This window comes from Lepisosteus oculatus, chromosome 1, assembly GCF_040954835.1.
Source record: "Lepisosteus oculatus isolate fLepOcu1 chromosome 1, fLepOcu1.hap2, whole genome shotgun sequence".
In the NCBI taxonomy this organism is placed as follows: domain Eukaryota; kingdom Metazoa; phylum Chordata; class Actinopteri; order Semionotiformes; family Lepisosteidae; genus Lepisosteus; species Lepisosteus oculatus.
Window position 1 is genome coordinate 2,870,057 of NC_090696.1, and position 15,160 is coordinate 2,885,216.

Consider the following 15,160-nt stretch of genomic DNA (forward strand, 5'->3'; position numbering starts at 1 on the left):
TTGATGATTAATTAAGAATGCTGAATATAAGATCACTTTATTGGCCATATACAATTTCTTGCGTTAGGAATTTATCTTTTCACATGCCCCAGCTTGCTCTCTATGAGACACACAGACAGGGAGAGAAGCTGGGGGTCAGAGCGCAGGGTCAGCCATTTATACGGCGCCCCTGGAGCAGCTGGGGTGAAGGGCCTTGGTCAGGGGCCCAACGGAGTAGGATTCCTCTGCCAGCTGTGGGATTTGAACCCGCAACCTGCCAGCCACAGGGGCAGAGCCTGAGCCTCAGAGCCACCACTCATCCCCAATACATTCTTATAGCATGTCTGTGACAGTACATACTGTACATCCTAAGAGAGTGCATCAGAAGACTGACATTTATTAAAAATACAGCTTTATTTATAAATTAATGAATAGGAACACAAGGGACAGGGCACCACCTGCAGTACAAACACTGTAAAGAAAGACTCCTCACTTTGTCACTGCAAGAGTTCAAGCCCTGGTATCAAAGGCACTTATACAAACCAAGATTTACAGCAGCGTATCTCAGATACACTGACAACAACACTCAAAGCTTGTGCAGTATTTTACCTTTCTGACAATGTTATTCTTATTCTTTACATTCAGTGATTTACAAATGTTTAATACTAAAAATACATATTATGATATTCAACCCTATTTCTGCTGAGAAAACTTTTTTTTACCTGGATGTTTCAACATTACCGTAGTGCTCTCACTAATAATACTCAAAAAGTCAGTTCCTCACAAGGTACATCCCTGATACTCCTTTAGAAGACGCTATGAAACATACCATAGCGCAGTGAAGCATTAAACAATCCTAATGGGTGTGAACGTAAAACTAAATACAAAATGTTTTCACACACATCAGAGCGTATTTTACTGAAGTTGAGAAAAAGATTAGTGCCGCTTTCACCTTTGGAACAAATTACTGCTTTTCACTCTCCAATGAAATGACAGAAATAAACTTTTGCTAGATCATGATTCAGAATAATCAAGCGTGAAATTCAGTTTATTCAGTTTGATAGGGAAGTCTTGGGAAATAGGACAGGATCCTGGGAAACAGGGGTGTTGAAGGAATCCTTCTGAGGAGCTGCTGTGAGACTGCTGTAGCTCAGGGCAGGTGACTACAGCAGGGGTACAGGATCCAGCTCATTTCACTACCAGTGGCTAATTGGCATCCAGGTGGGGCTGCACACTGGTGGTGGTGGAGGGATCCCCATTACCTGTAAAGCGCTTTGAGTGGAGTGTCCGGAAAAGCGCTATATAAGCGTGAGGAATTATTATTATTAATTGACCTCAGGAACTCATTCATTAAAGAGGGGCTTCCTGTCTGCACACCCTCTGGACTGCCTGAGAAGCACCTGGACCAGCTGGAAAAACATCCAACATGGATGCTGCTGTCTACATTCAAAAAATAGCATTTTTACCAAATAATACAAGTTTTGTTACTAGACCAAATGAATTAGGGGTGAGCCTCACCTGGGAGGGAGACTCCTGGGTAAAACTAAGGTTGCTGCTAGAAAAGGTATTAGAAGGGCCAGTAGGGGGGCGCTCACCCTGCAGTCTGTGTGGGTTCTAATGCTCTAGTATAGTGATGGGGCATTTACTATTCTGTAAATATGGCGTTTCTAAAAAACAGTAGGGGTGTTACCCTGGTGTCCTGGTCAAATGTCCCCCTGGCCTTTACCAGTCATGGCCTCCTAACAATCCCCATCTCTGAACTGGCTTCATCACTCTGCTCTCCTCCCCACTGAGAGCTGGTGTGTGGGGAGAGGACTGATGGGGCTGCACACTGGTGGGGGCGGAGGGATCCCCATTACCTGTAAAGCGCTTTGAGTGGACTGTCCAGAAAAGCGCTCTACAAGCGTGAGGAATTATGATTATTATAAGAAACCAGCTTGCTCTTCTATGGCACAATCAGAAGTACTTCAGCGTCTCTGGTACCGGAGGCTCAGGGCTCGGTCACCTTGTGCAGGGTCAGAATGGTGCCGGGGCCGACCCAGAAGGCGGGGCACAGCACCTGGGAGAACCTGGCGGTGTAGGTGTGCAGGAGGGCCGGCTGGGGCCGCGCGCTGTAGAACGACAGGGTCCCCTCGTCGCAGTCCAGCAGCACCCGCACGCGCTGGACGTGGCCGGCGAGCCGCGGGGCGGCCTGCCGGTTGTTGTGCCACGCCTTCAGGCCGTCGAACAGGCTGTACAGGCACCAGGAGTCGGCGTTGTACCCCAGCAGGCAGTCGTTGTCCCAGCCCTTCCTCGGGAGACCCTGGTAGGCCACTCCCACCGCCCAGTTCCCCGCCTTCTCCACCTGCACCTCCCAGCACAGGCTGCCCGAGGGGACGCCCTGGGCGCACAGCACCTGCGGGTGGTGGTCGAAGCGCAGCGGGTGGTCCGGGTGCGGCTGCCTCTCCTTGGTGCCCGTCACCGTCAAGCAGTCGGCGGACACAACCAGGTTCCGGGAGGCCGTGTTTGGGTCGAAGGTCACGGCCAGGTGCGCTGGCGGAGGACAGGCACCGTCAACTGACGCAGGAGTGACGCAGGTGAGAGCCGCCTTCCTGTACTCCTCTCTTACTGAACACTTCCTCTTAGGTGCTCCCTTCTGAGAAGGCTTTAATTCATAAAGAGCGCCACCCCCAACCAAGCTTAAAATGGCATTTACTCACTGATATATGATGTCTATTGAATATACTGTATTCTAGATGTATGTAAGGGGGTTTATATGTTTTCTTGGCTCTTGTGTTCCTGATGTAAACATGTTAAGCCCGTGGCCGATGGGCCCCAAACTGGCGGGCAGCAACAGGGCCAGGCAAGCAGGTACCTCGTCTCCTGAGCTTGAGCCCTTGCAGGACGCGGAGCAGCTCCTGGCTCTTCTCCGTGAAGGCCTCCAGGTGCTGCTGGCAGCGCTGCAGGGGGTCCGTCCTGCTCTGGTGCGCGGCCCTGGGGCCCCACTCCTCCTCCTGCAGGACTGCCTCCACCCTGGCAGGCACGACAGAGCCCCCGTCACCCGCGAAGCACCCACACTGTGGGCACGGTCGCCACACGTCACCCTGCAGCGCCCCACTGCCACAGCAGTGCTGCGGCTCAGAACTCTTCACCAACAGCGACAGCGCACACACAGACACAGACACAGACACAGACACAGACACAGACACAGACACAGACACAGACACAGACACAGACACAGACACAGACACAGACACAGACACAGACACAGACACAGACACAGACACAGACACAGACACAGACACAGACACAGACACAGACACAGACACAGACACAGACACAGACACAGACACAGACACAGTAAGTACAATATTTTCATATGCAAGAGTTACTTGATGGCTCAAATGCAATTTTATAAAGAATTACTCTGCAGGAGCCGAGAACAGGGAATGCTTTCACTCGGGGGCTGTGATATTTGGTCACATACCTGTTTTTGACAGAGAGGAAGCCCTAGAGAAAGACAACAAGAACAGAGTCAGTTCCACAGAGCCGAGAAATTGTCACCTTTGTTGCGTTGTGTTCAAAACCACTGTAAAGTTGACATCTGGAAATTTTAACAAGCTGCCTGGACAGCAGACAAATCTTAAGAAAAACAGGCCAAAGTCCGTCATGATACAATCATTCTTCAACACTGAATTACAGGACACAAATGGAAAGTATGTGGGAGTACATTTAAAATCCAAAAGAAAATGCACTTCTTTACCCAAAGGGCAGCGGGTGAATGGAACAAGCTAGCCAGCCTGAAGCTGATATCCCGGTTTCTTTAAAAAAAACGATGGATGAGATTCTTGGATGAATTAACTACTAATAACCAAATGAGCTAGCTGGACAGAATGGCCTCGTCTTGCTTGGAACCTTTCTTGTGTTTTATGTTCTTACTCCTCTAAGCCTGAGCACTGTCCAGGGAGGCCTGGGTGGAAATGATACACACCAGGTAGCAAACTGAGCTGGGTTTTCTGTTTTCTACAGCTTGTGCTGTAGAGGTGTTAGGGTTTTCATTTGAACCCATTTCAGATCCCTCGCTCTCTCCTTCTTCTGCCCTGCTCACCTGGATGCAGTGGAAGGGGTCTCTCTCGGACAGCAGCTCCTCCATGCTGGTGTGCAGCTCTGTTAGGATGTCCCTCTGCCCCTGTGTCTGAGCGGCGCTCCTCTGCAGCTCCGCCACGGCCTCCTGCTCCTCCTGCTCCACACAGCTCTCCAGCTGGGCCTGGAACTCCTGCACGGCCTGCTGAAGCCCCTCGCAGGCCCGCCGCCCGCGCTGCCGGAGCCCCTCCAGGTCACTCTGGAGACACGCCAGACACACGCCGGGTCAGTCTGGAGACACGCCAGACACACGCCGGGTCACTCTGGAGACACGCCAGACACACGCCGGGCCACTCTGGAGACACGCCAGACACACGCCGGGTCAGTCTGGAGACACGCCAGACACACGCCGGGTCAGACACACGCCGGGTCAGTCTGGAGACACGCCAGACACACGCCGGGTCAGTCTGGAGACACGCCAGACACACTCTGGGTCAGACACACACAATGTCAGTCTGGAGACACACCAGACACACGCTGGGTCAGACACACACAATGTCAGTCTGGAGACACACCAGACACACGCTGGGTCAGACACACACAATGTCAGTCTGGAGACACACCAGACACACGCTGGACTCCCAGGACATTTTGGCTGTGGAGCCTCATGAGCTGCAGGACACATCAACAGCTCTCCCCTCCAACCTGGGAAGTTTTTTTCTCTTATCAGTGAAGAGGTAACCTCTGCTTCTTCTTTTATAAGCACATTAGCACATATACAATGAGTGTGGAGGGACATCAGGAGTAGGGGCTTACTCTTTAACAGGGACAAATGCGATAAATGCGACAGGCTTTAGTGACAAGGCCAGTCCAAAACACGATCACTCACAGCAAGCTTTATCCCAACCCAGTTTTATCAAAAGGGCATAATTAAGATGTATTACCTTACCATACTGTTTCTGATAATACGGTAACATAATGATGCATTCTAAACAGTATCTTTCTTGGTGTTTCCTTTGCCAATACAGTATCTATAAAAATTGATTTAACAGTTTGAGGCTCTTAATACAATGATTCAATTCCTGGGGTGCTCTCTGCGTGGAGTTTGCATGGTCTCCTTGTGTTGTTAGGGGTTTCTCCTGGGTGCTATGGTTTCCTCCCACAGTCCAAAAGCATACTGGTAGGTGAACGGGTCTGTGGGAAAACCGGCCCTGGTGTGAGTGTGCCCGTGTCCACCTGCCCCGTGATGGACTGGTGTCCTCTCTGAGCTCTGTCCTGCCTTGCGCCTCTTGCTTCCCAGGAGTTCTCATCTGTGAGACCCCAGCTTCAGGCAGTGACCCCTTACTCCTAGACTGACCAGACGGGCCGGATGACCCCTCTTGTTTGGGAGCGTTCTTCTGTTCTCCTGCAGGAGCGCTGTAGGCCCCCCGGGCCCCCAGCACCAGGAATGGACACCCTCCTCTTCCTCCCTGCCTGCAGAGCACCGCAGCCCGCGCACAGACCCACCCACCTTGACCTGCTCCTCCTGGCGCAGCTGCTGCTCCGCGCGGCCCTGGCACAGCGCCAGCCTCTGGCCCAGCTCCTGCCTCCTGCCCTCCAGCCAGCCCTGCAACAGCCCCAGCCGCCACGCCGCCACGCGCCGGGGCAGAACAGAGAAACTCACTTTAGGGAATGGAACAAGAGCAGAGGAAGCAACACTCTTCGCAACAGTGGAGAGTAACGATTTTCAACTGCAATGATTACTCACAGCACAATTTAGGGACACCATAGCATTCGCAAAGACTTAGTTGAACATCACTTCTTTACCCAAAGAGTGGTTGGAGTATGGAACAAATCATGCTGTTGAAGCTGATGTCCCGGTTTGTCTTGAGAAACAGCTGGAGGAGATTCTCAGATTTATTAGCTACTAATTACCAAAAGGGCAAGATGGTCCAATTGGGCTCCTCTCATTTGCAGCAATTAACAATATGAAGTAAACGAGATTTGGAATTCATAAGACCCTATAGCCCCCCAGGGTTTGGAATTGCAGAATTGTGCAAATTCCAATGATTAAATTAAATGTTAATTTGTAATTGAAATGTTCTCAAATTAATCTTTAAGAACAATTCAAAGACACCTTAGCATTTCGAAAGACTGCAATTGAACCCTTTCTTAATCTGTGCATTAGTCTAATGAAAGAAGAAAGAGGACCCAGAATAGTACTGCTTCAAGGAGATACGAAGTCAGACAGCGTGAAGGGAGAACTCTGCAGTCCTGAGTCCGATGACACAGTGGAGCCCAACTCATGGCTCCCATCCCAAAATAACACTCATTCAACTCCGCCGGAACAGTGACTGGCTCACATGGGTGCTTTCAAGCTTTTTTTCAAGCTTTTGTGGCCAAAAATGCACTGCTTTCTCAGTGATGTAGGTCTAAAACTTGTTTTTTCATTCCGGGAATGAAAGCCCGTTTCCGCCAGGGAGTAAAAAAAAAACGCGCTATGGTATCTCAGAGTTCCGACCCGGGTTCGAGCCCATGCAGTGAGCGGCGAGGGCACAAGCCCTAGAACCCGAACCGTTACAATAACAAAAGGACAGACAATGAAATATGGGCTATTTCGAAGTCGCAAATCTGAGATAAAAAGTCGCAATTGCGAGATATAAAGTCGTAAATCTGTGTTTTTAAGTCCCAATTCTGAGTTACTAAATCGGAATTCTGAGATACCATCGCGCGTTTTTTTTTAATTCCCTGGCGGAAACGGGCTTCCATATATTAGCTTTGACGACTAATCAAAAGAGCGCCTTTAACAAGGGCTCCGAGGGAATCAGAATCGCAAGACCGCATCAACTATCAAGGTCCTCCGAGACGCTCAGTATTGCAATTGAACTCGTGTCTTCGACGATGTGTTCTTCTCGTTACTACCTGAATGCCCTTTCCTGGAAGCTGAATCCCAGTGCGCCGCCCTCGCCTGGCGCTGCGGCCCAAGAGCGCCCGGCTGAAGGACCTCACCCATTTACCGCGCTATCCCACCCGTACCCAGATGACCCTACTGTGTTGTACATGACTTCCTCTGCTCTTATTTCCTTTGCTGCTGCTGCTGTACCGGACGTAGTTCTCGATTAAAAGAGCCCGAGCTCCCGTCTCCATCAACGCCACGCAAAAGACACCCCAGCCCCTAAGAACGCATTGCTTTAGTATTAAAATATGTTATTGTCCCTGGTAACGTCCACGAATGTGCTCTTTTAGTTGTCAGGCGTCTCTTAATTGTCGGCCTGCTGCCGCCCATGAGAGGTGCCGCAGTTAACTCGTCACCCACCCGGAGGTCCTGCTGGGCGCCTTTAAACGACTTGATGTCGTGGCCGCGGTGCGGGCTGTCCACGGTGCAGAACGTGCACACGCAGCGCTCGCAGTCCGAGCAGAACAGCTTGTACACGTCGTCGTGCTCGGCGCACTTGAGCCCCCCGAGCTGGCCGGACGGCTCCACCAGGCAGTGGAGACGCAGGGACGGTTTCTCCAGGTGCGGCCGCAGGTGGGCGGCGCAGAAGCTGGACTCGCACTTCAGACAGGTCTTGGCAGCCGCGCCGGTGCAGTAGTCGCAGCTCAGGGCCGGCCGTCCTTCCTCCGATGACCGTTGCGACGCCTCGTACCTCTCCACTATGCTGGCCAGTTTGAAGTTGCGCTTCGGGCTGGGCTTCTCCTGGAAAGCCCAGGCGCACTCCGGGCACTTGTAGTCGCCCGTCTCTTCCTGTTTCCGCAGGACGACGTCCAGGCAGGATCTGCAAAAGTTGTGTCCACAGCACAGCATGTGCGGCTCGGCAAACACCTCCAGGCAGATCGGGCAGGTGAGCTCCTCTTCCATGACGTCGGCGCCGCCAGACACAGCCATGTCCAGCGCTCTGCGCAGGGAGACTGACAGCTGGACTGGGCATGCGTGACCCAGCGTGACGCGAGAGGGTTGTTGCAGTTATATGGAAATGTAAAAAAAGAAAGTGATATGAAAACTTACAACGGCATACATTTATGCATTCATGTAACATCTGCCTAAGGTTTGTTTAAACCTTCCAATTAAAAACACACATTAAGTCAACTAAATCCGTCTTTTTTCAATCTGCTTTGTTTGAATTCTTCCTGATTCAGTATTTATTACCGTTAAGTTTTGTTCCAGCTGAAGAAAAAAATCCATAAAACAATACTGAACTGTACATTCTCATCTGTTTTAAAACACATTTATGCACACCACTGTAATCGCTACGAAACACATTGCTAAATCGCTACGAGATGTACTTTTCTGCGAGTTTTGAAGTTTGTTGATATTTACCAGCCTTTAATAATGTAGCGAGGATAATGTGTCAATAGTGTGACGAAGAGGGGGCGCACCCGGGCGGCGCATGCACCGCAGGACAGGCTGGGAGTTGTAGGCAGGGGATGGTGCGTGAGAGCGCAGATTGAACAACCCCTGGGTAACACTTAGGCTGCTGCTGGAGGAGGTGTTAGTGGGGCCAGCAGGGGGCGCTCACCCTGCGGTCTGCGTGAGTCCAAATGCCCCAGTATAGTCACGGGGATACTATACTGTAAAAAGGCATGAGATGTAAAACCAAGGTCCTGACTCTCTGCGGTCATTAAAAATCCCAGGGTGTTTCTCGAAAAGAATAGGGGTGTAACCCCGGCGTCCTGGCTGAATTTCCCCCTGACCTTTACACATCATGGCCTCCTAATAACCCCCCTCTCTGAACTGGCTTCATCACTCTGCTCTCCTCCCCACTGAGAGCTGATGTGTGGGGAGCGTTCTGGCGCACTATGGCTGCCGTCACATCATCCAGGTGGGGCTGCACACTGGTGGTGGTGGAGGGGATCCCCATTACCTGTAAAGCGCTTTGAGTGGAGTGTCCACAAAAGCGCTATATAAGTGTAAGAAATTATTACTATTATTATTATTATTATTATTATTATTATTATTATTATTATTATTACCATCCTAGTGTATGTATCAATCCTGAGTTCGAGTTTGTCTCTGTTGCCCATAGCTGGTTGATGGAGGCTCATAAAAGCTGTTTGTGTGACAAACTAGTGCATTGTTTGGTTCTTTTTCCTGTGCGAACCCAAATTCGCTACAATAATAATTCCTTACACTTATATACTGTGGCAAATAATGAAAACAGTCCCAAACATGAATTCTTCAAAGAATAGCTTCCATACAATGGATGAGCTGGCTAAAGCAAACAAGCTGAATGACTTTTATCTGAGTTTTGAGACACAGGACTGCTCTGGTGCTTGTGATAGTATATCAGATACTATCACCGCTGACAGTAGTACTGGTAGGCTTGTAGTAAGTCCACAGACGATCACACAATCTTTCAAGCACATACAGTATGTGTGAAAAAGGCAACAAGCCCCGATGGCACCTCTGCCTCTCTTTTAAAAACTTACGTGGAGGAATTTATCACCAGCATGGTGCCCTGTCTTTCAGAAGTCTGCGACTCTCACTCTGTTCCAGCGCTGTGGAAAAAAGCAATCATCATGCCAGTACCCAGAAAGCCTTGTCTCTCTGATAATAATGACTACAGTAGCACTGACATCTGTTATGAAATGTTTTGAGAGAATTATGGTATCCATGTTGTAATCAGAAGTTAACATTGTACTGGATCCATATCAGTTTATCTATAAACACAGGAGGGGCACTGATTATGCAATGAACAGCATTATGCATCTGGTTCTTAAACACCTAGAGGACCCCAATGCCTATGTGCGGGTGTTGTTTGTTGACTTCAACTCTGCTCTCTCCAGTTCTGTTCACACTTTATACAACTGATTGTACAAGCAGTAGTCATAGCAACTTCATTTTCAAATTCTCAGATGATACAGCTGTGCTTGGCTTAATGCATAGAGGAAGCAGTTCATCTGTGTACATGTCAGAAATCCAAAAGTTTGTGCAATGGTGCAACAACAATAGCCTAATTTTGAATGCTAATAAAACAAAAGGTATAGTTTTCAATCCCAGAGCAGTTGGTGATCACTCACATGTAGTAATCCACAACAAACCTATCACCCAAGTTGATTCATATAAGTGCTTAGGAGTACACAAAGACAGTAACCTGTGCTGGACTACTCATGTTGAGAGTGTTTGCTCCAAAATTCAGCAGCGCTTATATTTCTTGTGAAGTCTAAGAGTGTTTGGAGTTCGACAGGAAATAATGCTACTCTTTTACCTTACTGTAATCGAGAGCATTATTAGATATTGCATAACGGTGTGGTTTGGTAATTTGTCAGTTCAATCAAGATTGCAAATTACCCATCTCATCCAAACAGCTTTGAAGGTCATGGGAGTGAAACAGCACCCCTCCCTGCAGACAATCTTTGAAAAATCCCTCATCAAACAGGCAGAAAAAATTATATCAGATCCCTCCCACATCCTCAATTCTGAATATCAACTTCTTCCTTCTGGCAAACGTTTTAAGGCTCCCAAATGTCAGTCAAACAGATACAAACATTCCTTTGTTCCACGTTAAAGCTGTCAATGCAAATGTCAAGGATAAACACATTCTTTGACCATTACATTCCACTTGTGTGCAATATGTTTTGTAATGTGTTATAAATGTTCTATGTTGTTATGTGTTATACATGTGCATTAGAGCAATGTGCAATGTTTTTTTTTTAAATGTACAGAAGTGCTGTGTGTCCACAAAAACTTTCCCTCAGTGGACAATAAATCTTATCTTATATAACACTGTTCTAGACACTCCCCTCAAAGCTCTTTACAGGTAATGGTTTCCTCCCACAGTCCAAAGACACACTGGTAGATTAAGTGGCTGCTGGGAAAACTGCCCTGCTGTGTGTGTGTGTGTGTGTGTGTGTGTGTGTGTGTGTGTGTGTGTCCTTCCTTGTGCCAGCTGCTTGCTGAGATAGGTTCCAGCTCCCCCACGATCCTGGACTGGACAAAGCAGTTAGATTTGTTAGATTAGTTTTGTATGTGTGCTGTCTGATCTGCTCTGCATTGGAACTCCCTGTCCCCCTGGTCTGTTCGTGCTCACCAGGGCCTGGGAGACCGACACTGTGTGGACGAGTTGGTGTTTGGGCCCGGCTGTGCAGCTGGAGCAGTGAGCAGTGAGGTTGTGCAGCAGGCAAGAGCTGGGTGCTGTGAGTACAGGAGGGGTCTGTGCTGGCTTGCACCTCTGTCCAGGGGTGCCGGAGACCCCAGTGTTGGAGTGGCAGAGCGCCCCCACGGTGCCAGACCTGATCTCTGGAGTAAGTCTCCTCTCGAGTCGCTGGGTCACTGCAGTATAAAGGAGCAGGGCCAGCTTCAGAGATTCCCGGGACACAGAAAAGACTAACCTTCCTGTCCCAGGGAAAGGAGGAAGAGGCAACTTCATAGCAAGAGCTCTGCCTCACAGTTTTTTTTCTTGCTGTTACACTCTCTGTGGTGTTGATAAAAAAAATTCTAAAACTGAAACAATATCTGCACACCTGGAATATTCCACAACCTAATAACATCAGAACATGCACTACGAGTGCATGCAAGATAGACACAGAGAGAACTCCAAGTCCCACTGCCTATAAATACTGTTGATCAATAATGAAAGCATTTGCTTATTTTTCTATTAATGGAAGCATACCTATGATTTATGAGCACTTCTTATTTTTTACCCAGAAACAAAAAAATTGTGCCTTAAAGGCTTAAAGCGCAACCCTAGGAGCAGAGGTGCACTTCCCGAATCCTGTCACTAGAGGGAGATAAAGAACGCAAATTCAGCTCCAGGTGGGCTCGACACCGCCAGAGATCAGCGGTCGTGCACAACCGAAGAGCTTCAAAGAATGGAAAGAACAGAGCATCAGCGAAAATGCACACAGAGTGTTAAACAAAAAGGCCAGCAGCCTTAAGAGTCTGAAATATACTTGCTTGATGGTTTTGGGGTCTTGAGGTCTTTGATCTGTAGTTTCAGTTTTGAAGGATTGTTGCAGGATAAGACTGTATGAACGCGTAACCCGCTGATTAGGTGCTCTGTGTCCTAGGCTGTAATAGATACAGAGCCAGTCATGTGGATCATGGAAACTCTGAAACAATGTCAGTTCAGGTCCATTTATTGTTATGAAACTTCAAACTCCTGGACCCTGTAGCAGTGGTGATATAGTACTGTATTACATGCTTTATTGGCTCAGACGGGAAATTTGCTTTGCAGGCAGGTATAGAGATGTAACAATACATAATGCATTTAACACAACATGAATCCATTAACAAATCTTATGCACGAATAAGATTAAAAAAGCAAGTCAGAAACTTTAAATAATCCTCATGATCAAAAATAGATCAATAAAAAGTTTGGATTGTCATTGGGTGAAATATGTACGTAAGATACCTGATGAAAATAAAATACAGTAGAACAATTAATTACCTGTGCAAAGTGAGCTGGTTAATAGCCACAGGAATGAAAGATACCTTAGTTGTGTTAATAATAATAATAATAATAATAATTTCTTACACTTATATAGCTCTTTTCTGGACACTCCACTCAAAGCGCTTTACAGGTAATGGGGATCCCCTCCACCACCACCAGTGTGCAGCCCCACCTGGATGATGCGACGGCAGCCATAGTGCGCCAGAACGCTCACCACACATCAGCTCTCAGTGGGGAGGAGAGCAGAGTGTTACTCTTGAATAGAGGCAGTCTAAGTCACGGTGCAAGGGGTGCGCTGTGCACGATTTTCTTGGTACAGATGTCTGACTGCGGTAGCTGTTGTGCACCAATAACTTTGTTGAGTGAGTTCCTGCTCAATCAGTTCTTATTGTGTGTGTTTAAGTTACCAAACCATGATTTTGTAGTAAATATCAGGACAGATAAAAAAAAAGTTCTATAGAATAATATTTTTTTACTACATACAACAAAGAGCAGTTTTCTCAGGAAAAAACATTGCTGTTGGCTGAGGGTTAACACTTCTACTCTTCCAAGCAGCCCTGGGATCCACACTGACCAATTATTCAGGACCTCAGCTGAACATCTCACCCCTACAGTTCAGTTTCCAGTCACCATACTGGGGCACTGGATTGAAAATCCAAGTCCAGAGAGAGGGGCACCACATTCTGGTCCACCCACGGTTTCCTTAGAGGTCCCTAATCCCAGTTCTTACTAACCTGCAAGGTCTTAATAACACAAGGTGTCATTAGGGTGTTTTGTTTGTTAAGTATTCAAGTAGTGCATTGTAATTCAGTATGCCTATATATTCCAAATACTGGCATTTGCAGTGCAAATAAATATTTGCAAAGGTTTATAATTGAACTAACTCACTTTGTACTCAGCAGGACTGGAGGCCAGAAGAATCTGCATTGAGACCTGCTCCTTGTGACTGCAGCAGGGTGCGCTGCAGTGACTGAAACCCTGGGTAACAGTGACCTCTAGTGGCCGGTCGTGTCATGTCTAAGTGTTCCTGCAGGCCTGGGCTTGACTCCTGTAACTCGGCCCTTACAAACACCAGAACACACCATTTCACCCACATCCCATAATGACTGTGCAGGTCAGAAAATGAGATTTTCTGACTTACAGGATGCTCACGCATACTCTGACGTTTATACAATTATCTACATAATGCAATATTTTTCCAGAATGAACAAAAGTATACTTTCGATGTGCTGCACATAGCAGGAAAATCCCATAATGGTAGTAGCTTTCTCACAAGGAAAGACCACCCAGCGAGATCACACTGCTGAATTTAAAGAATTAAAAGACACTCAGCATCCATCCCACAATTCTTCAAACTGTGCAAAATATGTTGAAATAGTTTTCTGCTGGAATCTTAGTTTCCAGTTTACTTCTGTGTCCTGTAATGCTCTGACAGTCTCCAACTACAGCGCATGTCTACAACTGGAGACACATAGAAGTTACACCAGGTAGTAGAGATGTAGTAGGTAGCAGTTTCACAGAAAGCTATTTGGCAAGACCAATAAATTTGGCCTTGCCATAGCTGAGACAATTAACAGAACGTTTACAGTAAAAACATGTTATTGTTAGACCCACATAATATTATCTGGGATGCTCACTGTCTGTTCCTCAGACTGAGACAGGAGATCGCACACTGTATTATTATTATTGAGAGACGGGCTCACTGTCTGTTCCTCAGGCTGAGACAGGAGATCGCACACTGTATTATTATTATTGAGAGACAGGCTCACTGTCTGTTCCTCAGACTGAGACAGGAAATCACACACTGTATTATTATTATTGAGAGACAGGCTCACTGTTCCTCAGGCTGGGACAGGAGATCACACACTGTATTATTATTATTGAGAGACAGGCTCACTGTCTGTTCCTCAGGCTGGGACAGGAGATCACACACTGTATTATTATTATTGAGAGACAGGCTCACTGTCTGTTCCTCAGACTGAGACAGGAGATCGCACACTGTATTATTATTATTGAGAGACAGGCTCACTGTCTGTTCCTCAGACTGAGACAGGAAATCACACACTGTATTATTATTATTGAGAGACAGGCTCACTGTTCCTCAGGCTGGGACAGGAGATCACACACTGTATTATTATTATTGAGAGACAGGCTCACTGTCTGTTCCTCAGACTGAGACAGGAAATCACACACTGTATTATTATTATTGAGAGACAGGCTCACTGTTCCTCAGGCTGGGACAGGAGATCACACACTATTATTATTATTGAGAGACAGGCTCACTGTCTGTTTCTCAGGCTGGGACAGGAGATCACACACTGTATTATTATTGAGAGACAGGGTCACTGTCTGTTCCTCAGGCTGGGACAGGAGATCACACACTGTATTATTATTATTGAGAGCCAGGCTCACTGTCTGTTCCTCAGGCTAGGACAGGAGATCACACACTGTATTATTATTATTGAGAGACAGGCTCACTGTTCCTCAGGCTGGGACAGCAGATCACACACTGTATTATTATTATTGAGAAACAGGCTCACTGTTCCTCAGGCTGGGACAGGAGATCACACACTGTATTATTATTATTATTGAGAGACAGACTCACTGTTTGTTCCTCAGGCTATGTCAGGAGATCACACACTGTATTATTATTATTTAGGGACAGGCTCACTGTCTGTTCCTCAGGCTGTGTCAGGAGATGACACTGTATTATTATTATTGAGAGACGGGTTCACTGTCTGTTCCTCAGG

General features: G+C 47.4%; 1 protein-coding gene across 2 annotated transcripts; it reads right to left on the reverse strand.

Moving 5' to 3' along the window:
- Window positions 1-374: 374 nt before the first annotated feature.
- LOC138245017 (E3 ubiquitin/ISG15 ligase TRIM25-like) lies at window positions 375-8,379 on the reverse strand. 2 transcript variants are annotated; one of them, XM_069178604.1, is made up of 7 exons: window positions 8,339-8,377; window positions 7,337-7,941; window positions 5,552-5,647; window positions 4,067-4,300; window positions 3,446-3,468; window positions 2,834-2,991; window positions 375-2,511 (listed from the first exon to the last, which is right to left on the reverse strand). In XM_069178604.1, the coding sequence occupies exons 2-7, from the start codon at window positions 7,904-7,906 to the stop codon at window positions 1,970-1,972; spliced, it is 1,623 nt and encodes a 540-aa protein (XP_069034705.1). In that variant the 5' UTR covers window positions 7,907-7,941; window positions 8,339-8,377; the 3' UTR covers window positions 375-1,969. The 2 variants fall into 2 exon arrangements, with proteins under 2 accessions (XP_069034705.1, XP_069034672.1); XM_069178571.1 differs by having other exon boundaries at window positions 7,337-8,379.
- Between the last annotated feature and the right edge of the window lie 6,781 nt (window positions 8,380-15,160).

Excerpts from the sequence above, each read along its gene's own strand:
- LOC138245017 (XM_069178571.1), bottom strand. The coding sequence starts at position 7,906 with ATGGCTGTGTCTGGCGGCGCCGACGTCATGGAAGAGGAGCTCACCTGC. Across the intron at positions 5,648-7,336 it reads GCGCCCAGCAGGACCTCCGG|GGCTGGCTGGAGGGCAGGAG; the intron begins GTGGGTGACGAG and ends GGGCTGTTGCAG. Across the intron at positions 2,512-2,833 it reads GCTCAAGCTCAGGAGACGAG|CGCACCTGGCCGTGACCTTC; the intron begins GTACCTGCTTGC and ends GTCCTCCGCCAG.